General features: G+C 40.7%; 1 protein-coding gene across 2 annotated transcripts in view; it reads left to right on the top strand.

Moving 5' to 3' along the window:
* The window catches only part of neto1l (neuropilin (NRP) and tolloid (TLL)-like 1, like), a 188,912-nt gene that overhangs the window by 136,750 nt on the left and 26,850 nt on the right, over nucleotides 1-25,312 (top strand). For both annotated transcript variants that reach the window (XM_014157199.3, XM_014157198.3), the window contains exon 7: nucleotides 13,233-13,461. In XM_014157199.3, coding sequence (XP_014012674.1) covers nucleotides 13,233-13,461 — 229 coding nt within the window. The remainder of the gene's footprint in view (nucleotides 1-13,232; nucleotides 13,462-25,312) is intronic.

Here is a 25,312-nt window from a genome sequence, read left to right as displayed (position 1 = left end):
TGAGAGCGAGGCATGGGGGATGTGCAATCTCTCTTAAAAGACAACCACACAGTCCAGAATCATTCGTCAGAGTTCAGTCCACCATGGGCCCTATCGATGGACTCTTTTGCCATGCCTACATTCCACCCATTCTAACTGTCCACATATACCTCGCAGCAGAATCTGCCTGAGAAGCCCTCCTTTGCCCTGACAGAAATACCACCTTGACACTTCTTCAGGTTGTAAGGGTAGTTCTGTGCTTTTTGTACATATTGCACTCTTTTCCCATCGCCAGACAAAATGAGCTTTGGATGTGCTGTAACAGGGTCCATAACCACATCCACAGCATGTGGCTGCATCCTCTTCAGCTCATCAGACAGGAGACTGCTGGATAACCCCATATGTGACTGACCGCCTTGATTCGGTCTCACGTAGCAAAATTTGAAATGGTAGTTTTTACATTGGATAAAAGTAGAGACTCAGAGCTATAAAATGGTATATCATACACTGCATTTGAGGAACAATGGGAAAGTAATTCTGCTTTGAAAGTTGAAAATGGCCCTTGAATGTTTTGGTACACCTACTAGAGAGCTCTTTTGTCTACACCCTTTCAGCATTGTTCACACCCTCTTCAGGCTTAGCCCCCACCCATATCTTTAAGGATTCACATGTGAGGTCGTGCTAAATGTCATGTAGTGTGGTAAAGATTAATACTAAAAGTAGTAAAAGTAGTAGCCGAAAATAAGGAAAAATTCCAGGTAAACAGTGTCCAGATAAAAATATTTTATAAATATTAGATGACGCTTACCCAGACACACTTGTCTAAATTAATGGGTAATGTGGAAGAAATACTATAACAACAGCCACATCTTGCTAAGTGGATGGGTCTCCACAGAAGGTGTAAACAGTACAGCGAAATATTTACTTGCATAATAGCAATATCAAAAATAGATCATGTCAATACAAAGAAAAAAAGAACAAGTGACAATGCCAGTAGAGAAAGAACAACATAATATACAGTATGTACAAGAACAATATCAATAAAAAATATAAGTTATACTGGTGATAGATGAGGTAGTTATACGCAAACAATCAGGGGTAAAGTGGCTGAGCAGCAGGAAAAAAATGTATCAGTAGCAGCAATGTATGGCGTGTGTGTTAGGAGAGAGTCATGTGAATGTCCATAGAGGCACTGCAAATAGTGCTGATGACTGGGAACTCGCCCCCAGTGATGAACTGGTCTGTCCAAACCACACATGAACAAGGGAATCTGTATTCGGAGAGCTTGTTTCTGTCCTGCCCTTGAATTTGCTGCAGGGCATGTGATGTCCATAGTCTCTTCGTCACAAAAGTTTATCTAGCTGTGACCAGTCCAGGTGGTGCTTGTACATGCAGACCATCTATGGGAGGAAGAATGTCACTGTTGCGCAGCAGCTGAAACTTGGTCCCGACTGAGTCCAAACTAGAGGTCGACCGATTAATCGGAATGTCCGATTAATTAGGGCCGATTTCAAGTTTTCATAACAATCGGAAATCGATATTTTTGGACGCCGATTTGGCCGATGTCTTTTTTCTTTTTTACCTTTATTTAACTAGGCAAGTCAGTTAAGAACACATTCGTATTTTCAATGACGGCCTAGGAACGGTGGGTTAACTGCCTTGTTCAGGGGCAGAACGACAGATTTTTACCTTGTCAGCTCGGGGATTCAATCTTGCAACCTTACGATTAACTAGTCCAACGCTCTAACCACCTGCTTTACATTGCACTCCACGAGGAGCCTGCCTGTTACGCGAATGCAGTAAGAAGCCAAGGTAAGTTGCTAGCTAGCATTAAACTTATCTTATAAAAAACAATCAATCAATCATAATCACTAGTTAACTACACATGGTTGATGATATTACTAGTTTATCTAGCCTGACCTGTGTTGCATATAATCGCTTAGGTACACGTTGCTCCAACCATAAACATCAATGCCTTTCTTAAAATCAATACACAAGTATATATTTTTAAACCTGCATATTTAGTTAATATTGCCTGCTAACATTCATTTCTTTTAACTAGGGAAAATGTGTCACTTCTCTTGCAAACAGAGTCAGGGTATATGCAGCAGTTTGGGCCGCCTGGCTCGTTGCGAACTGTGAAGACTATTTCTTCCTAACAAAGACAGCTGACTTTGCCAAACGGGGGATGATTTAACAAAAGCGCATTTGCGAAAAAAGCACAATCGTTGCACGACTGTACCTAACCATAAACATCAATGCCTTTCTTAAAATCAATACACAGAAGTATATATTTTTAAACCTGCATATTTAGCTAAAAGAAATCCAGGTTAGCAGGCAATATTAACCAGGTGAAATTGTGTCATTTTGCGTTCATTGCACGCAGAGTCAGGGTATATGTAACAGTTTGGGCCGCCTGGCTCGTTGCGAACTAATTTGCCAGAATTTTACATAATTATGACATAACATTGAAGGTTGTGCAATGTAACAGGAATATTTAGATTTAGGGATGCCACCCATTAGATAAAATACGGAATGGTTCCGTATTTTACTGACAGGAAAAACTTTTTGTTTTCGAGATGATAGTTTCTGGATTCGACCATATTAATAACCTAAGGCTCGTATTTCTGTGTGTTATTATGTTATAATTAAGTCTATGATTTGATAGAGCAGTCTGACTGAGCGATGGTAGGCAGCAGCAGGCTCGTAAGCGTTCACTCAAATAGCTCTTTCATGCATTTGCCAGCAGCCCTTCGCAATGCATTGTGCTGTTTATGACTTCAAGCCTGTCAACTCCCAAGATTAGGCTGGTGTAACCGATGTGAAATGGCTAGCTAGTTAGCCGGGTGCGCGCTAATAGCGTTTCAAACGTCACTCACTCTGAGACTTGGAGTAGTTTTTCCCCTTGCTCTGCATGGGTAACGCTGCTTTGAGGGTGGCTGTTGTCGATGTGTTCCTGGTTCGAGCCCAGGTAGGAGCGAGGAGAGGGACGGAAGCTATACTGTTACACTGGCAATACTAAATTGCCTATAAGAACATCCAATAGTCAAAGGTATATGAAATACAAATCGTATAGAGAGAAATAGTCCTATAATTTCTATAATAACTACAACCTAAAACTTCTTACCTGGGAATATTGAAGACTCATGTTAAAAGGAACCACCAGCTTTCATATGTTCTCATGTTCTGAGCAAGGAACTTAACATTAGCTTTTTTACATGGCACATATTGCACTTTTACTTTCTTCTCCAACACTTTGTTTTTGCATTATTTAAACCAAATTGAACATGTTTCATTATTTATTTGAGGCTAAATTGATTTTATTGATGTATTATATTAAGTTAAAACAAGTGTTCATTCAGTATTGTTGTAATTGTCATTATTAAAAATAAATAAACAAAACAAATCGGCCGATTAATCGGCAGTGGGTGTTTGGTCCTCCAATAATCAGTATCGGTATCGGGGTTGAAAAATCATAATCGGTCAACCTCTATTCCGAAAGCTCATTGACGACAACAACACAAGGCTCCAGAGCATCGGAGCTGTAAAAAAGTAAATAACAAAAACAATTGAGAAGACATTTTTTTATTTAACTAGGCAAGTCAGTTAAGAACAAATTCTTATTTACAATGACGGACTACACTAGACAAACCCGGACGATGCTGGGCCAATTGTGCACTGCCCTATGGGACTCCCAATCACGGCCAGTTGTGATAGAGCCCAGATTCGAACCAGGGTGTATGTAGTGACGCCTCAAGCACTGAGATGCAGTGCCTTAGACCGCTGTGCCACTCAGGAGCATATTTGCATAACGGCAATTCACCTCCCAAGTTTAGATAAGAAGAATAACCTCATACAATGCAACAGAAATGGTATTCACCTGAAGTACTGCTTGATCTGTGGCAGTGGCCTGAAGTACGGAGTCAGTTGGGGCTCATAAGTAAGCATTTCACTGTAAGTTCTACACCTGTTGTATTCGGCGCATGTGACTAATAAAATGTGATTTGATTTGGGTTGAGTTGTTGCCAGCCATAGCTTTCCACCAGCACCGTATCATCCTCCAGTCCAACCAGCTGTGGGATATTGAACCCTGTCACAGTGCTGACCTTCACAACACCAGCAATCTCGGACAAAGTGTTCACTCTGGTCTTTCGGAAGCGCTGCTTGATGAGGCTGAAGCACCAGTCGGGGGAAAACTTGGTGTGGTATGTGATCAGGAAGTGAAGGTCCAGACTGTGGTGGAGCTTATGCGTGGTCCAACAGGCACAATACCTACGAACAAATGAACAATTAATTAAAATTAATTTTCTCACTCCTATCAGTCTGTCTTTAAAAAAATCAGTGAAAGGCATTTGCCTGATACATATATATATATATATATATATATATATATATATATATATATATATATATATATATATACAGTATATATATTTGTTGGTGTACTGTCTATCTATCTATCTATCTATCTATCTATCTATCTTCACACTGACCGTGTGCAATGCCATAAGAATCATCAGATATTTCTCCCTCTCTGTCACGGATGCCATGGTTGCCCTTAGCTTGAAGATGTAATCCGGAGACAGGTGTTTTATACAACAGCCATCTGTGTTCTCTTTTCGACTCCCTCTGCATTTGCAATCAAACGTCAGAATTGTATTCATATCCTTATCATACTCTGCTTCTACCAGACATTCCACTGATTTCAAAACTCAGTCAACTTCTTCTGTGACAACAACACTGGGGGGCCAGCACAGAAAAAAATGTATGAAATGTATGCATTCACTACTGTAAGTCGCTCTGGATAAGAGCGTCTGCTAAATTACTAAAATGTAAAAAATGTAAAATGTTGATCACCGTTTCTTCTCCCTCACTGCCATCAGAAGACTCAACAATGTCTTCTTCAATGAAAATGCTTTTACTTAAATCAGGGATTTCCTCATTGTCTGATTCATTTTCAGAGTCAGAGAGAATCAGCATGGTACTATCGTCTTCCTGAAAGTAGCCCATCACAACGTTTTCCCACTGACCTTTGTCAATATCGCCTGATAAGTTCATGGCAGCAATGTTATTTAGAGCATTAGCAACACATTTGCAGTTCTCCGTGGCTAACGTTATGTCTTTCGAAAAAACTGCAGTAGAAAGGATTATCTACACATAACGAGCAGGTCATTTTATACACAGAAGATGCTACATGGCAGACCAATCCAAAACTCATCTGTCGGCATGTCCAGCCCATTCATTATCTCAGCCAATCATGGGTAGTGGGAAGGTTCCTGTCTTTTTCTGTGGTTAATCCAACTAGGCTCGTAGTTTAACAACTTTATTTGTATTTACAGATGGCATACAAGTTTGTTATTAAGGCAAATGAAAGTTCAAATGTTCCAGAAGGCATTTCTTCCAATAAACGCATTTTGATAGAAAATAGAAATAAACTTTCAAATGCCTCTCCTGTGAAGTCATGACTTGCGACATACGCCTAGTTTGCTGAAACGAGTCACATATCTGCAACACAATAACAGACAAACTATAGAAGGACTTCGTAGTCCTAACTTGATACCCGTGCACATCACCCTTTCAGTAATTCTACCGTTCACTTGGCTACATGATTGAAAAGAACCTGGTTATTTCAAGCCAGGATTTAGCATTTGCTATATTTAAAGTAGTCACTATGATACATTTACTCAACATTTACTCAGATTGTATGCTTCCTCTCTCCCGCTCTCTCTCTCTTAATTCAATTATATTTCAATTCAAGGGGCTTTATTGGCATGGGAAACATATGCTAACATTGCCAAAGCAAGTGAAGTAGATAATATACAAAAGTGAAATAAACATTAAAAATGAACAGTAAAGATTACACTCACAGAAGTTACAAAATAATAAAGACATTACAAATGTCTTATCATGTATATTTACAGTGTTGTGTCCATATGAAAATGATTAAAGTACAAAAGGCAAAATGAATAAACATAATCTCTCTCCCTCTCCTTACCTGAGTTTGCAGTCTGGCTTCTCTTGTTTACCTTCACTTCAGCAAAGTGACGTCTCTCAGCTCCTCCCTTCCTGCAGGGGAAGGAAATATATTTAAAAAAAACATGTATACACTGCAGCCCTCAAGGACGGGTGTTTTGCACCAAGACAGCACTTCTCTTTGCTTCATCTGTGGGTATTTCTGTAATACCTTGGTGTTTGTTTTCTTACCCTATTGCTTTGCATCATCCCATCGAAATAATGGCAGCAAGATAAATATTGTCATTATATAAAACAGTTGGTTTTCAGACTCATTTTGGCTGAGACAAATCTTCTTTTGATCTTTCGCTGTTCTAGTTAGTGATAGATGCTGTGTCATTATTGGATGCTTTGGTTCCTCTGGCCTGTTTTCACTAGGAAGGCGATTCCCGCACGACACCGCACTGCGATTGTATCTGCCTGATCCATGGCCTTCATTAGGCTTGATGATGTAATCCCGCGACAAATAATTCACAATCATTGACTAGTTAGGAGAGCTTGGCTTGGACGGCGCGAAGCAAAAAAAAGATTTTTATTAATCTGTATGAGAAAGGAAGAAAGAGGGAAAAGGAGAGAGAGAGTGATACAGAGAGGGAAAGAGATTGGGCCGGCCACATCCATCAATACCCACTAAATATCTCCTTGTTGAAGGCACAAGTGGAAGAAAACACCAGGCATATTCATTGTCCTATTCCTTCCTACCCAGATGCTAGGCAATGCCAGGCTCCTGGTAAAGCCTATGCGTTAAGTCTCCGTATCTCAGCCCTGCAGAGTGGGATGGATTGGAGCTGTCATAGCTCATGTATGATCATATGTCCTGTTCTTTAATGGCAGGTAAACGCCCAGACCATTTAGGACTACCAGATTAATGGTTTATACCTGGAGAGCTGCACAATAGGATTCTCAGTGGACTGTTTTTAGTTTTGAAGGTCTGAAGGTCTGAAGGACAAACCCCAAGCTGTGGTGCTTAGTAGAAATATGATATTGAATTGAATTTATTTTGGGTAACAGACATATACAACAAAATGTACAATGTGGACCCAGAGGATATCACTTGAAAGTATTAATTAAAAACACTTGTTTCCAAAGTGGTCCTCGATGGTAAAAACAATAAAACATCTAATGATTAAAAGGCAAGACAAAATTACAAACAACCATAAATACATTCATTTATATTGACATCCTAAAAAGTGGCACTATTCACTACACTTCTCCCTAACCTTAAAAATCAGCCATATTAATTTCACATTAAAACAATCTAGTAATTGCACATCATACTGATCCTTCAAATAAATACACCTGACCAGCAGTAGGGGCACAAGGGGCAATGGAGTGGTTTCTCTTACTTACACAACACGACCTTGTACAAATGAAAACCTTTGCCTGCTTTTTAAAGCAATTTCTACTTTTTACTCCAAGGGAAGGCTATTCCATAGACAAATGCCTGTATGGAAAAATGTGCTCCTCGCAGTACTGTTTACTCTTGGGATTTTACAAGACATATCACTAGCTCTGGTAGTGATTGTGACTGTATTGGTTATAGACCAGATCATGTGGTTTTTCATGTAACCTGGGGCACGATCGTTTAAGATGTCAAACACATTATTATGTTTAACTTGGTCCACTCTGGAATCCAAAGGCAACAAGCCCACCTCCTGGAACTCCTGTACCCCTATGTGGGTCCTAGGGGGGACTTTCAGCATATACCTGATAACATTATTTTGCATGACCTGCATTCTCATTTTCAGCTTTTTTGATAGCCCACTATATCAAGCAGAGCAGGCATAATCAACATGACACTGAATCAAGGTTGAGACAAGCAGTTTCTTAACTTTAATGTTAAAATATTTAGTGTTACGATATCAACATTTCTATTTGTTCGGCATTTTAGAAAGTATTTTAGCAGCAAACAGGTCTCCAGAAAGGGATTGATCTAGGGACACACCACGATAAGATTAACTTTTTTTAGATTCAATCTCCTTGCCTGCACAGTTTACAATTATTTTGTCAGTCCTAAGCAATCTACATTTTGTTCCAAACAAAATCGATTCAGTTTTTCCCAAATGTAGTGACAATTTGTTGTAAAAAAACCAACCTCTATCAAAATGTCATTCTTTACTCAGGGTCTCCTCTATGTAAACTGTATCCTTCCCTGATACCAGTATGGCTGAATCCTCCGCATAAAGCAAGAATTTACTTTACGCTTTACTGTATCTGGCATATCATTAACATATATAATAAATAAGAGAGGCCTTAAAATGGATCCCTGCAGTACTCCACAGGATATTTATTTGGCCTCTGACAGAACATCACCAACATTACATACTTGTGTTCTGTTGGTCAGATAAGACCTAAACCAATTCACTGCTACATCATTTAGACCAATGCATTTCAGTTTCATCAGGAGAACATCATGGTCTACAGTGTCAAAAGCTTTTTGCAAGTCTAACATGACCATATCTGTATAGTTCCCCTTCTCACTTCCCTGCTTAATGTGGTCAAAAAGGTGGATAAGGCAAGTATCAGTGGAATGAGCTGTTCTAAAGCCAGATTGTAGTTCATAAAGAAGTTTGTGCTCAAGAAGGTATCCCTCAAGTTGATTAAAAACGAATCTCTCAACAAATTTGGATAAGGTGCTGACGATTGACACAAGCCTGTAGTTTCCTACATTTTTTTTCTGCTCTTGTGGAGTGGAACCACCCAGGCTGTTTTGAGATCCTTGGGAAATGTACCACTACTAATAGAAAGGTTTACAATATCATTTTAGCAGTGACACAAGCACTATCCTTTATGAATCTTGCAGGAAGGTTATCCATCCCAGTTGCTTTGTTTGTGCTCATTAAGCAGAGTAGATTGTTAACTTTGTCCTCTGTTACCATGCATAGCTCAAACAAATAATTTGTGATACCTGTGCTATGGTAAAAGTAGTTAATGAAAGACTGGCCATAGTGTCCAGAGCAGGTGGATAACTTCTTAACCAGAGATGAGGCTATAATGGTAAAAAATGTGTTGAAATTATTTGCAACCTTTGCCTGGTCATAACATAAAATATAATCGAATATCCAGGCCAATACTAGAGGATTTTACCTTATGGGGAGATTTTGAGCCAGTGTCCTTTAAAATTTTCCACAGTTTACGAGGCTGATGTAAGTTGTCATTAACAGCGTCTATATAATGTTGGGATTTGGCCTTATCCATGTTGTATCTTGCCTGGTTTCTACAGTTAATATAACCATCATCATCTTGTTATAGATTTGTCCTTCTGAATCTGGCCAAGGAGCGATCCCTTTTCCTTAAGATCTCGGAAGTGATCCATTTCCCTGACTGCTGTTTGATTCGAATTTGTTTCATCGGAGCCAGAGAGTTGAGTGCAGACAGAAACAGATCTTTAAAAATATAACAAGCTTGATCAACATCATCACGGTTCAATACATGAGACCAATCCAAAATTCCAAGTACTTCTACAAAACGTTCTTTTGAGTATTGTTTCATAGACCGTACCTTCATGTATTTATTACCTGGCTCTAGTAGCATTTTGGATGTCTTACGGGTACAGTAGGTTACCATATGATCACTAAAACCAATATTTAAGACTCCTGACTGACAGACGTTCTCTTGATCTGATACAATAATCAAATCCAAAGTTGATTTACTGTCAATACACACCCGGGTTGGCTCAACAATCAGTTGTTTTAGTCCAGATAACTGATTATAATTATACAGGGAATTTACTAGTGTACTTTTCTTGGGTGGTAACTGCACATTTGTATTAAAATCACCAAGCAGAATTCATCCTCTATCAGCCAATACATTGTGATCATAGCAATTTGATTCAAGTAAATCATAGAAATGATTCTGCTTAGGAGGCCGATAGCTCACACCAACAAGTATAGGACAAAGTATATCTACCCATGCAACCTCAAGACCATCCATTTTCAGATCTGAGCGAGGGTTAAAATGCACATCATTCCTTGTAAAAACACACCGTTTCGGTTTCAGGTCAATTCTATGAATGCTATAACCCGGTAGCTCAACCTCATTGTCCTCAATTGACCCATCGAGCCATGTCACAGTCACAGCAACTACTGCAGCCCCTGTATTAGAAGCAAGGAGTTTTAATTCCTCAAATATTGGCAGCAGGCTCCATGCGTTCACATAGATAAAATGAAATCCTCTCTGATTGAAACAGTCAAACATGTCATTTTCTGTGCCCACTGCTGATACATCGACAATCTCATCTAGATTGCACTCATCATCCCTGCTTGTGTTCAGCATCCCAATGTTTGGCATTGCATTTAAACAGCATACATTTAAACAGCATACCTTTAAACAGCATACATTTAAACAGCATACCTTTAAACAGCATACATTTAAACAGCATACATTTAAACAGCATACCTTTAAACAGCATACATTTAAACAGCATACATTGCAAACAAGCGAAATGTTACTTTGAGACTATAGCTTCATCATATGACAAGGGGTTGATAGCTCCACACATTATGTGAACGAACAAATCACAAATGTCACAAGCCCCCGCTTTTGAGTTCTTCCTTACGGTCTTACCACAGTTTGGGCATAGTTTTTTAGCTTGCTTTGTGGTGTTTGGGCCAGGACAGGGGTGTACATCGACACAGAGTAGCAGGCTGAAGGTAACAAGCAGATTGTTGGAGTTAACACCGGTCTCAGGAGCGCTGTGGCGTTTCCTGTGTACCTTTACGGAGCGGCTCAGCTGTTCTCGTAGGAACGGTGATATCAGTTGCGGGTTAAGCTGTTCATGGCCGAAGTTCACAATATGAAAGCGAAGATTTTCGGTGTAGGTGGAAATTTGGGATCATCTCCATGTTTGAATTGTAGAATAAATCAGAAACGCAAGAGGAGCAAAACTTCTGGCTAGAGCCATAATAGTGTTGCGTGTTGCGAGTTGCGATATACAAACAAACAATACTGATATACAAACAAACAATTTACCCATTGAAGTCGGTTACGACGCCGATCTCATTACTAGCTCAAAGTAACATGTGGACAGGGAGGCGCTTTGGGATTAGCTAACTAATGTTGTGTGGGATGACTTTATTTGAATGGTCACATCTTTTAATTGGTCATAAACTGACATTCGTTGTTTTAACTCCTAATGGCATGAGAGAGAGAGAGAGAGAGAGAGAGAGAGAGAGGTGAGTTTCTCACCTCTTTCTCTCGGTCTGTCTCTCTCTCTCTTAAACACACATAAACACACACACACTCAAAAGGCATGAAAATATGTAGTCCATTTCCACATCAAAGAAGCAAATTGGTCATAAATGTACTTTGGTTGTATTAATTCGTAATGGCATGAGAGAGAGAGAGAGAGAGAGAGAGAGAGAGAGAGAGAGAGAGAGAGAGAGAGAGAGAGAGAGAGAGAGAGACATTGAGAGAGAGATTTTTCCTCTCCCTATCTATTCCACTTATCTGTTGGTTGAAGCCGAGCTGACACTGCAGGCTCCATTAGTTTTGTGCTTCTGTGCCGTTTGTCAGTTAAAGCGTTACCTTTCCCCGCCACGCGTCCCGAGTCGGCAGCTCATTAACGCTAATGATGGTAGGCGTTATGCGCAGTGGGCCAGAACGGCAGCTGTGATTGGCCAATCTCAGTTTGATGAACGAATGGCAGGCTCTGATGCTGGAGTTGTCAGGAAGTGTTAACCTCACAGTGAAGAGCTGCTGTGGAAAAGGGTCATTATGAAATATGTGGTTCATATTTATAGACAGGGATTCAGACTAACTGAGATTGGTCAGGCTGTTATGTGGAAGTGTAAGTTGCGGTTATAACTAGGGGCCTGAGTTTTTACTGATCACAAGACCTAACCAGGAACAACTCTGGGGCCTTAGTGATAGTCCATAACTAGTGCCTGGAGTTTTTCATGGTTAGGTCATATGCGTAGGGAAAACTCTGTGCCCTATGATCATTATGTGAGACAGGATCCTCATTATCACAATACGGTTAATATTTCAACGGTCTGGCTGGCTGTGATGTGAGAAGGTAACAAGTGTATTTTTTGCTTTATTCCATTGTTACTTGAGTGATAAGGGTCATCACAAATGTCTGTAGTCAATCCGGCAAAGAGAGACAGAAAGACTGTGATGTGTTGACATGCCTTACAATCATACTGTATGTAGCCTAGCGAGTGAACCGTTGAATGATTCATCTACAACTTCTCTGGTCTCTCAGTAGTGCTGAGTGTGATGACTGCGGTGGTGGAAAAAGTACCCAATTGTCATACTTGAGTAAAAGTAAAGATACCTTAATAGAAAATGACTCAATAAAAGTGGAAGTCACCCAGTAAAACACTACTTGAGTAAAAGTCTAAAAGTATTTGGTTTCAAATATACTTAAGTATCAAAAGTAAAAGTATAAATTAGTTCACATTCCTTATATTAAGCAAACCAGACAGAACCATTTTCTTGCATTTTTTATTAATTACAGATAGCCAGGGGCACACTCAGACATCATTTACGAAAGAAGCATGTGTGTTTAGTGAGTCCGCCAGATCAGAGGCAGTAGGGATGATCTGGGATGTTCTCTTGATAAGTGTGTGAATTTGACCATTTTCCTGTCATGCTAAGCATACGAAATGTAAATAGTACTTTTGGGTGTCAGGGAAAAAGTATATTATTTTCTTTATGAATGTAGTGAATGTACTGAAGTAAAAGTAAAAGTTGTCAAAAATATAAATAGTAAAGTAAAGTACAGATACCCCAAAAAACTACTAAAGTAGTACTTTAAAGTATTTTTACTTAAATACTTTACACCACTGGATGACTGTAGGTTTTGTAAAGACACATGTTTGATCTACGAGAGCCACAGACATGGATGAGAAAACCTAAGAGCTCCTCTCAGTGGGTTTGAGGAAGTTTATCATGGTTTGATTGAAGTAAATGCAATGACTGTGACCTTATTCAGGCAGTTCCATTACAAGGCTTACTGCTATATCAGTGACTGAATGATGAGGTGACGACTGACAGTGACACACATACAGCCTGGAGGAATGACTAAACACTTCTTTCTCCCCCCTCCTCATTTCTCCTTCTCCCTTTGTCATGACATCTCTATCCCTCATCCTCTGTCTATCTTTGTCAAACTCCTTTGCCATTTTTCTTTCTCCATTTGTCCTATATTCTATTTTTATTCCACCTCTCCTTGTCAAATCCCTCCCTTTTCCCTTGTCTCTTTCTCCTCACTCTCCTCCACGTCCTCTCCACCCCAGATCTACCTGCGTTTCCTGGACTATGAGATGCAGAACAGTAATGAGTGTAAGCGTAACTTTGTGGCGGTGTACGACGGCAGTGCGTCCGTAGAGGACCTGAAGAACAAGTTCTGTTCTACGGTGGCCAACGACGTGATGCTGGTGTCCACCACGGGGGTGATCAGGATGTGGGCCGACCAGGGCAGCCGCCGGAGCCGCTTCAGGATACTCTTCACCACCTTCCAAGAACGTAAGGGACTGTTGATAGTACATGCATATGCGTTCACACACACAAATGTGCTTGTGCACACGCGCGCACACACACACACAGACACACACGCACACATACAGTAATATCCTCTTCAAGAAGCCATGCAGTAAAGACATTTACTGGAACATTGGGATGGGGGAGGGTACAGATCGGGTACATTAATGTCCCCCACCCCCACCTCTTATACTGGACCCCCTAACCCTATGTCTGCAGCGTTAAACAGAAAATAAAAACAACCCAGCCGTAGTCTATCTTTAGTGGCGGCTATTAAAGAAACACGGGCGTGGTCAATTCATCAGCGCATTTATGGCCTTGTCCACTGAGAGAGAGAGAGAGAGAGAGAGAGAATGGGCTTGGGCTAAACCACTGTGGGCAGAGGTGCAGTCTAAGGATCTCATTTACTTTTATGAGCGTTTAAACAGCTCCTCGTGACTGGAGAGGGAACGTTCCATTAGGGAGTGTATCGCCACAGGGCTGTTATACTGCAGTGTTAAAAGGGGATGGACGAAGTATCAGAGATAGGATCTTCATTATCTGGCCATTCTTGAATGAACAGATGTACAAGGATTAATCTTATTTTAACGATCGATCCTATCCTGTACCCTTAGGACAATACCAAATGGGCACACCACGTAATTTCAACGTGGGATAATTGGGTAATATTTGGTTGAAACGTTGATCAATGAGATTACAACCTATATTCATTCACTAAAAAAAGCAGCCAAAAGTTAGTTGAATTTCTAGTGTGTTATCACTACACTTTAAACCATCTAAAAACACAACCAAATTCCAATGGAAATACAATGTCAGATCTTTGGTTTAGTTGTCACCCAAATGCCTATCACTTCACTTTCAACCATTTCAAATCACAGCAAAGTTCAAACGGTAATACAATGTCAGATATTTGTTTTTTTATATAACAGATGAATATGTTACCACTGTGCTTCATCGAAATAGCGGAACCAAGTGACTTGGATTGAAGTTGAGATTACATTAAAAGTACATGGTGCAATTGATCAATGCCGTTTGAGATTCTGTGCAGATTATTAAAGCAATTGTGAAGATCTCCCCCTCAACTGGCCTACCTGGTTAAATAAAGGTGAAATAAAATAGAATCTCCCCAGCAACAACCTATGCATGCTATCTTGAACATGCACATGTTGTGGGATTACATAATAAGAAATGTACAGTATAGTTACAGTAACCTCAAAGTGTTATTCATTTTAAGGGTGAATGTTACATTAGTTTGTAAGATTTACTGTATTTACTGTATTACAAAAGTAATATTGAATTGTGTTTGGTTGACAATGCAACCATATATCAACATTTAAAGGAGATGTACTGCTTGGATCTGAGCCAATTATCTGATCATCTGAGCCACTGGCTTAATCCCCTTCTTTAACTTAGATTTTTGGTTGAGTTGGAAACGTGAATCCAACATATTATTTGTTAATGTGTTGACAAATTAATAGGCTATTTGCTGTATTTAAAAAGTGATATTTAATTGTCAATGCAACCAAATATCAACATTTGAAGGAGATGAATCTTCTGCTTTGATAGTTCCATCTGTGAAACGGACTTACTCTGGCTTCAATTCCAGTTTGTCTACAAATTAATAATTGTTAATAATATGTTGGATTCATGTCTCCATCTCAACCAAAAATCTAAGTTAAAGAATAAGACTAAATCAAATCAAACTTTAAATACAGTTGGATTTGATTTAGTCCTATTCTTTAACTTAGATTTTTGGGATGTGAATCCAACATATCAATTATTCATTTGTAGATAAACTGGACTTAAAGCCAGACTAAGTCAGTGGCACAGATGGAACTATCTAAGCAGAAGATAAATATCTTTCAAATGTTGATATATGGTTGCATTGACAACCAAACACAATTCAGTATCACTAAATATCATTACATTTGAAATCAACCAGAGCTTGAAACCCTCAACCTATTGTATTGTCTATTTGTAGTTGAATTCTGGGTTGAATTGAAACAAAAGCTGTTGATGACATTGCAAATGCTATATACACTAGGTCTAAATAGCATCATTGACGATATATGAGTGATATAGTATGGTCACATTTCCACGTAGATTTTCAAATTACATTGATACAACATTGATTCAACCAGTTTGTGCCCAGTGGGTAGCTTATGGGCTTACATGCTTGCTCACCAATGCTGTCCTTTGTAATGTGGACATCTAGTGACTGACTAAGTCTTCTCAGCCTGTTCATGGTCCATTCATAAGGGAAACACTACAGTACCTTAGACTGTCTGACTCTGTCTATATGAATGTGGTAGTGATGGCATGTCATTCACACCGTTCGCATGCAGCTGAGATACTTCCGTGGAATGATGTATTACAGTAACTGAACAATGTTGGAGCGATAGAGAGGCAGTGTGAGGGGGAGAGAATGAGTGGGGGACAGGGAGGAGAGCAAAAGAGAGAGAGCGAGACAAAGTGAGTACTCACTGGATCTCAAAATGTGCTTTTTCCCCAGAAACCATAGTATTCACATCCCCTCTCAATGCTGTTGGAGAGCTATCATAGCTCACACGCACGCACACAGACAGAACACAAACACAGAAAGGAGAGATAGATATATACAGGGGTGAAAGAAAACCAATACGGTCCGGTAAGGCGTCCCGGCAAAAATAAATAGTGAGGGTACGCCATACTGGTAAAACATGAGCCTATCTCAATAATTCAACCAAAATGTCAAGGAAACTGTAGGCTATTACAACATTATTTATCATATCATGTCAGCAGCATGAAAAATGAGCAAATGGACTTGAAATCGGGTGGTATAGGCTACGCTCCAAAATGCGGTGTGGTTCAAGGAGAACACTGATATATTTTCAAGGCAGAGATGACTAGCCGAGACTGACGCACGCAGACAGCTGAAGACGCATCAATTCAGGCTAGTGCAGGCATAATGACAGTCACCGAATATCATTACATTTTTTGGTGTTTTAACAAATATTTATTTCCATTTATCAAATGGTGGCTGCACAGAGCACTGTTTTGCTGCTGGAATTCATTTGTGAGTAATCGAACGTACCTGAGTAGCCTACATGATTCTTTGATTGTTTGACAATCAGATTAAAACATCATGACTGGTTGTGTTTATGCCACATTAAAACGTAATACATTTTAGTTAAGTTAAATGACTTCTAGGCCCAAAGAGATCCTATTAAATGAATAGGGATTGTATATGTAATTCTATGACTAGGCCCATTTTGTGCGTGCACACATAGGAGGTTCCCCGTACCATGAAGAAAGGACATCTACTTTCATCCCTGGATATGCACACTACAGAGAGAGAAACACAGACACCCATCTCCCATTGATTGAGTAGTTTAAATTGACAGGGGAGAGAGGTTTGCACAGTGAGGCCATTGTACTCCTGCTGAGGATGATAGGGGGGATAGAATGGAGGATGACTCAGTGGCTCAGCTCAGTGTGAATGAAAGGCACAGGAACTCTCCTTTTAAGGCTCTCTCCCTCTTTCTCTCCCTTTTGCTCTCACTTTCTCCCTCTATCTCTTTCGCTCTCTTTAAATACACACACAGATCTGCATCAGTTACAAAAGTGTTAGACTGGTTTGCATGTGTTTGTGTGTGAGTGTGTGTGTCAGTGTGTGTGTGTGTTTAATGAATAGGCAGTGCAGTTGTTTGTGTGCGAGTCAGTTTCCTCTTTCTGAGGCCTATCTACTGAATGAAGCCAGGATGTGCCGTTACCCCGGCAACACTGCTGCCTAAGACAATCAACCAATGCCTAGCAATACCCTGAGCCAGAGCTGCATTCAGAACCTCAGAGCAAAATCATCAATACCATTTAAACATGCAGGTACCACCAGGCGATATGCAGGTACACCAAATCTACTCAGCGGATATTCTCTTAGAGCTTCATTCCCAACCTCTGTTTAACTCCATCTAAACAGGCTGGTACACCAACTGCCTACCAACTATGAAGGGCCATAGATACTATTTGGCTGAATAGGTAAAAACCTAAAACAGAACACTCATGACTGAACACTCCTTATACACACTTTGCATATTCTGACACCCAGAACAGGCAGAGAGACAGAATGATGAACAAGAGAGAGAGAGGGGAGAGAGAGCGAGAGAGACATTCCTGTTATTACCCAGCATGCAATTATACCTAGGGTGGGAGATGTGTGTGAGCGACAGCAGAGCTGTCAGCCTCTTCATGCCTCGTCAGTTCCTAGAGTCCCCTGGGACGTATAGATCTACATCCTCAGTGGCTTCTCTTCACATGCCAATCTCTGCATTCAAATAGACATTGAGATGTCTGAGATCTGGCGTTTATGAGACAGCATATGTATGTAGACATATGGGTCATCCACATACAGTGATTGTCTTCTACATTGATTACTTTCCTTTTTTACAAGGTTTATAAACCTATACATATACTGTACATCAATCATTGGTTGATTTGTGACCGGGTACAGTTGAATCCATATTTTGTATGCTTAAAGCCACTGTATAGTTGATCTGACGTTTATTGGAAAACATATGCATATACTGTAGGATCATTCTTATTTGGTTTTATCTGATTACATATATACACATACTTCTCCTTGTTTGATTTCCCCAGACAACATCTGTTTAGTCACCCAGCATCTATAGACATCGTTTTTCTCCTTCTGCTTCTCAAGACATAAACACTAATATGGTTTCCCAACAGTAAGGCTCAGATCAACATGGCAGTGTTGCCATTGTTTATAAAAGGTTTTCTTTATAATGTCGAAATAAACGTGTCCAAAAGCCGATATCACACTCACAAACTGAAATCCTACTGTATGTGTGTACATTATACAACTAATTAGTGAGAGTGCCTAAAATATCACATTTATCTATTCACTGTAGGCTACACATGAATTGCAGCAAGTTCCTGTTTCAGTCATGTCTTTGGTCAGGTTCACGTGGGTCAAACAAAAACACCCCAATGATTGGTTGACAATAGAGTCTCCCACAATGCAGGTGATGGCTGCAGGATGAAGCTGGTGGAGAGCAACTGCAGAATCATGCAGTCAACTGCATGATTTTTGTAAAGTTCATGCAGTCGACCTGTAGACGCAAGTTTTATCCCCAGAATGCAACACACAATAGTCCCCCACTTGACAAAAGTAATCTGCTCGAATACACCCATTGTCTATTATATTGACAGGATAGTCAAGTAACTGTTCTAACAATGGAAATACAGTACAAGTCCTCAAAGATGGAAGGCAGGCGGGAGGAGGCAAGATCATATGGGACCATTCTAGCCAATGAGAGGGCAGATACGCATGTGAACAACCTGCCATAGAGTTAGAGGACTTATCTTTGTATCTGTGCCATTATAGGTAGCCTGGCAGGTAGGTAGCCTGGCAGGTAGCTTGGTGAGTAGGAGCGTTGGGCCAGTAACAGAAATGTTGTTGGATTGAATCCCTGAGCTGACAAGGTAAAAATCTGTAATTCTGCCCCTGAGCAAGGCAGTTAACCCACTGTTACCGGGCACCGAAGATGTCGATTAAGGAAGCCCTACGCACATCTCTGATTCAGAGGGGTTGGGTTAAATGAGGGAGATGCATTCAGTTGTACAACTGACTAGATATGTCCCTTTCCCTATAGCGTCTGTGACAGCATTGACATTTTAAAGTAGTACATTTTCTTATTTTTCATTGGCTGATTGCTCCCAACATAGGAATCCCCACCCAGTTGACTACTTTAAAATTGTGGAAGCCCTCAATGGCAATGTACATGCTAAAACGGGTTATAGCCATGATGAGTCCTCTGTCTATCTAGCTCAACTCCAATATAAAGTAATTTCATATTTGAAGTTGCCGAAATGCCACGTGCGTTCACTTATATGAGTGCATTCGTAACAGCCTAACCATTACGAAAATTCTATTCGATAAACTAAGCCTCACATACCAAATTAGCAAATTTGACATTCTCATTGAACTCCATACAAAAATCCCTCACTTCGAGGGCTTATTTTTGTGGAAAGATTTTGGGCTGAGTAAAACCTCTCGATTCTCATCTTCCTCTCTGAACCAAGCTTCCATCAAAAATATGTTGTTTTATTGCAATTAGAGCTATGGTTTTGAAGTTCGTATAAAGTGCTCCTCTGCAGCAAACTGAGTTAGAGGACTTCCGAGCTTTCAGTTGGATGTCTAGTGTATTTCATCAGGCCACTTTATTATTATTTAATTTATGCCTGGGGCAGTGGGGGGAAGGCTCCTGGGTGTGGAAAGGGGCACTTTTTTATTACAAAATGTCTAGGAATTAATTTGGCTGCAAATTAGTTTGGATCCACCTCTTCATAAAGTCAGCTGTGGCCCTGTGGAGCAGTGGTAGGCTACTGAGTGTCGTGGATAGTGAGGACAGCACCTCCCCCTGGTGGGGAGAACTGGCACTGTGTTCAGGAAGAGAAGGCTGAAGTAAGCCCCAGACACTGACCTAAGGTTAGTCCTGCATTTGAGCCCGAATGGTTAAGGTTAGGATTGGAGAGGCCCGTTGGGAACGCTTTTAGGGATGTACTGGTGGGAGCGTAGGGGAAGGGGAGAGTAGCTGCCGTAGGCAGACCTGGCTCTCAAGAGAAGACAGGCTATGTGCACCCTGCCCACAAAATGACGTGGAAACTGAGCTGCACTTCCTAACCTCCTGCCAAATGTATGACCATATTAGAGACACATATTTCCCTCAGATTACAAAGACCCACAAAGTATTCGAAAACAAATCCAATTTTGATAAACTCCCATATCTATTGGGTGAAATACCACAGTGTGCCATAACAGCAGCAAGATTTGTGACCTGTTTCCACAAGAAAATGGCAACCAGTGAAGAACAAACACCATTGTAAATACAACATGTATTTATGTTGATTTATTTTCCCTTTTGTACTTTAACTATTGCACATCATTATAGCACTGTACATAGCCATTATATGACATTTGAAATTCCTTTTAAACTTTTGTGAGTGTAATGTTTACTGTCCATTTTGATTGTTTATTTCACTTTTGTTTATTATCTATTTCACTTGCTTTGGCAATGTAAATATATGTTTCCCATCCCAATAATGCCCTTTAAATTGAATTGAATTGAATTGAGAGAGAGGAAGAGAGGGAGAGACATAGAGGGAGACAGAGAAAGAGAGAGAGAGAGAGAGAGAGAGAGAGAGGAATAGAGGGAGAGACGTAGAGGGAGAGGGATACAGAGAAAGAGAGAGAGAGCGAGCAAGAGGAGATAATTCATTCTAATTTGAGCTGTTATTATTCCCCTGGGATCAGTGCAGAGATGAAAACAGTCGTCCATCATTCAGGTAATTCTGCCCAACCTTGAGCCCTTCTGTATCAGACAGCAGCCTGTTTTAATGCCCAACGCAACGCATTATTTTGTGTGTGTGTGTGTGTGTGTGTGTGTGTGTGTGTGTGTGTGTGTGTGTGTGTGTGTGTGTGTGTGTGTGTGTGTGTGTGTGTGTGTGTGTGTGTGTGTGTGTGAGTGTGTGTGTGTGTGCGTGATCACTTCCCCATCCACAGCTAGTAAATAATCAATGTTTAAACACAGCCATCCATTATGTTCACCCATCCCACATTCTAATGAGTTTCAACAGTAGACAGGGAGGATGTAGTGTGAAGTGCTGCTTCTACCAGTCTTCATGCTCCACTCCTGATGAATGGCATGACTTGGGGCTAGGACTGATATGAAATCATGATGCACTAAACCAGAACGTGCATATCTAGAGTAATTGAACATAATGTATATGGTGGTGAACTTTACTGCATTTTAATAGTTTGTTCTTATCCAATGTGCACTTATCAGGAGTCAGCTGTAACCCTTACATCACTACCCTCTGTTCTGAGTCAGTGCAGGGAATATTGAATGTTCAGTTTAAACTATACCACTAGAAACAGATTACTGTTAGGGTGCAATAAAGATGTATTAAATCCCATTGAATTACATCTGATTGAATGGAGGAAACTGTCTTGGCTTGGTGTAGCCGTTTGATTAGTCAGTAGGTCTGTTCATTACACTGTGGAGGCCACGGTAGGCCAGTGCATTAGTGTGATTAAGAGGGGAGGTGTCTCCTGTCTCTGAAAGTCACCTTGCTTGTTTAATTACCGGTGTGGTGATGAGGCTGCTAACACATTACCTGAGACTCTATAATTGGATAACTCACTTCCTTCTGCCTCGATGGCTCTGTCGCTCTCCAAACATCTCTCTCTCTCTTTCGCTCTCTGTCGCTCTCTCTCTTCTCCTCACATCTTTCACTTTTATGATCTCTGTCACCGCCTGTTGTCACGGATACAGCTATGTGTCACACTTGCTCGTACACAAGCACTAATGGATAGACATATACACACGCACACCGTTCATTCCCTGCCAGTATCAACACACAGTCATATCTTGCCTCTTAACTTTGTGCATATCTCCGTATTGGCATCGATGCATACATAATTCGTGTGAACATTCAAGTTAAGTTATGTATGCATACAGTATCTCTGGCCCTTAAGGATTCAGGCCTGGATGATTACAACATGTGTTAGTCTGACATCTCCAGGATGTCAAGGTTTTCTCTCCAGGTGTTTCCTTACCCATGTAGTTAGATAGATAGCTTTAAAAGGAACACTCCCAGAGAGATTACTATGCACTGCCTTGTCTCATCACATTTCAGAAGAGGAGGAAAGATGAAAATTCATGAAGAGCAGATGGGTTCAGGGCTGAGTAATGCGCCTCCAAATTCACCCAAATCTGTAGCATCATAATACTTTACCAGGGGCGCAACTTTGATTTTAGAAGTGGGGGGGCATAACTTGGCAGGAGGTCTGGGGGTCCTGCCAGTTTTTGGGGCATCTAAAGTCCATTTCCTGCAATCTAATATGACCCAGGGCCCTTCTTGCCGTCTCTGTTTAGAACAACAAAAAGTAAGCAAGATTTTTAAGCAAGATTGATAAGACTGATCAATAATACTAGATCAATGATAATTCAATAATCATTATTGTGTTGCACCTTTAACCAATAGCCGAACAAATGAACAACAAATAAAGTTAAAAGACGTAACTTTTGTTTGTCTTTATTAAGACATACTCTATGTAAAATTTCAGCCAGACCACCAGGCCAGCCCGAGCCCCACCAGTCTAGTCAATAACTCAACCCTCTCCACAAAACAACTTCCTTGTCATCTTTTGGAAAACAAAAAAGTTTAATAAAAACACACATACAACACACATTAGCACACAGAAATAGCACATTCTCCATATAACTCACATCATAGGCCTAATAGTACTTTTAGAGCTCTTTTTGCACACAACTTAACTGGGTCACCCCGTCCTGCCCCTAGGGGTCCATGGCCCTGCAGAGCCCCAAACACAACACACCCCACTCAGCTTTGGGATCTTAGTGAAAGATTCCTTATTGGTTTCAGGTGTGTTAGGCCAAGGCCAGAGTGACAATTAACAGTACAGCAGACCCCCAGGGCCAGGACTGAGCAGCCCAGCAGCTAGGGATTGCCTAAATAGGTATCTCCCCTGAAGTTTTCAATACAGACTCCTTTTGTCATACAGTATTCCATATAAGGCATCCAGACTTTATGAAAGTTGCACAGTATACCCTTAATCTTGTAATAAATCAAATCTAGTGATACATAACTTGACATTTTTGCCATCCATTGTGGGAGGATAACCAACCTGTCACAGTATCTAACGAAGGTGGCGCCCCTCCTCGGTCGGGCGGCGCTCGGCGGTCGTCGTCGCCGGCCTATTAGCTGCCACCGATCGTTGTTTCTGTGTCTTTTGGTTTTGTCTGTCTATCTCGCACCTGTTTTGTGTTTGTCATTAGTGGGGGGTTATTTAGTGTGCATTTTCAGTTGGGGTTCTCGTGCGGGATTGTTTATTGTCCACTCAGGACAGTTGTGATTGTAAACTGTTATTGTCTATTATATTGCCGGGCTTATTTTGGGAAGGTGTTTTCCCCTGGCAGACTTCGCCACGCGCCTGGTGCCCTAAGGCTATTGCGTGTTACTATTATTATTAAAACATAGTTGCTCCGGCCCTCTGTCTCCTGCTCCTGATTCCACATCTCCACTGGTCCTAGACGGTCGTGACACAACCTGCATTTCTTAGCCGCTATAAATGCTAGGTTACACAGTTTCTTCTGAGAACAGTCTCCAGTATAAACATTTCCAAGCAAACAAAAACAGGGAGAAGGGAGAATCTGTAGACATGCTGAGATAAAATAACATACTCTTTGCCAGAATTCAGACAGCCTTCACAAGACCATAACATATGCAAATATGTCCCCTTTTGTGTTTTCCACCTCCAGCAGAAGAATTTCATTTCTAAGTGCATGATAATCAGTTTCACTGGCATATAGAACGTTCTATGGATGGTCTTAAATTGCAGTCATTTATGTCAGATTATATGAACATGACTGGGCATTTTAACAAATCTGTACCCATTCATCATCATCAATAGCGCCTCCCAGGTCTTCCTCACGTTTTCGTTTTACGTGTTTTGTGTCATTGGGGAAAGCCTCTATCAACCCTTGATACAGTTTGGAAATCAACTTTAGAGGTTTGTCAGACTGCCTTAAAATAGTTTACATTTTTTGAAGCTTCTGGCTTATCCAGTGTTTGCTGCACAGAGAGAACAAAGTGTTGTTTGAATCTGCAAAAGTTCACCTCTGTGCCGTCACAGACTGGTCTTCCCTGGCTGCCTGACCCTGATGAGAACACTGTCATCATCTGACCCTGCTCAGATGACGCATTACAAAGAATTACCTTGGTGTACATTTATACATTATATTACCCAAGAATAGAATTAATGGTTCAATAATTGAAATGACCATTATTCCCAGATCCCAGACTGTAGCCTACCCATCAACTCAAGATGGAACTTTGTATCCATTCACTGATTGTTATAATATACTGCAAAATTCACCTGAGCTCCGTAGACTGATTTTCCCTGGCTGTCTGACCCTGCAGGGAAATCTGTCACCATCTGATCCTGCTAAGACACGATGAGCACAGTGTTGTGTACTGACTGTGCACCATGACAGTGAAGCCTATGGAGCTGTTTATACCGAGTCAGCGTGAAAAGTAGGGAATTAGCTAGGGAAACTGACAGATCAATAGGATTACATTGCTATACTGACTGATAAAATTCACATTGCGCTGAAACAAACATCAGAATATCGGTCTTCAATCATTTGGCCGCTGGTTCCATCATTTAATTCAGGTCTAGTGTGATTGAGGCAAAAATAATAACTCAAGTTAGTGAGCTAGCTAGCTCGCTATTGTTAGCCAACTTTTGGCTAGCTCTAACTAATGGTACATCATCAAATGTACTTTTGTTGAAACGGGACAAAACAAAGGCTACAAAACATTTCCATACACACAGCAGCGGTTAGATACTGCTACCTGACAGATAGCTAGCTAGAGTCTAGCTAACTGAACTGGCTGTGGTAGCTACTAGCTAGCTAACTAGCTATCAGTCAACTAAAGAGTAGCCAGTATCTGCTCTGCTTGCTTTTAATTCGGAGAAAAAGCGCAACACACACAGACAGCAGCTGCCTCTGTTCATCTCTCCTGTGCTGGTCCTATACACCAGCCTTTCAGAAGCTTTCCCTCCACACAACCTGTGGTGTCCAAGCAGTCCTAAATCTAGCTGGTTGAAACCAGAAAACAGCCTACCTGACCTCTCTGAGACAAGCTCTCCGCATGGTCCTAAAGCACACCGTTGCCCCATTTCTTTTACCACAGTGCAATGATAAAACTGCAGGGGGGTGGGGGCAATTTCAGAATGTGGGAGGGCGGCTCT

Source organism: Salmo salar, chromosome 19, assembly GCF_965601325.2.
Source record: "Salmo salar chromosome 19, fSalSal1, whole genome shotgun sequence".
In the NCBI taxonomy this organism is placed as follows: Eukaryota; Metazoa; Chordata; class Actinopteri; order Salmoniformes; family Salmonidae; genus Salmo; species Salmo salar.
Note: the sequence above shows the minus strand (reverse complement) of the source record. Positions and strands in the feature narration are given on the sequence as shown.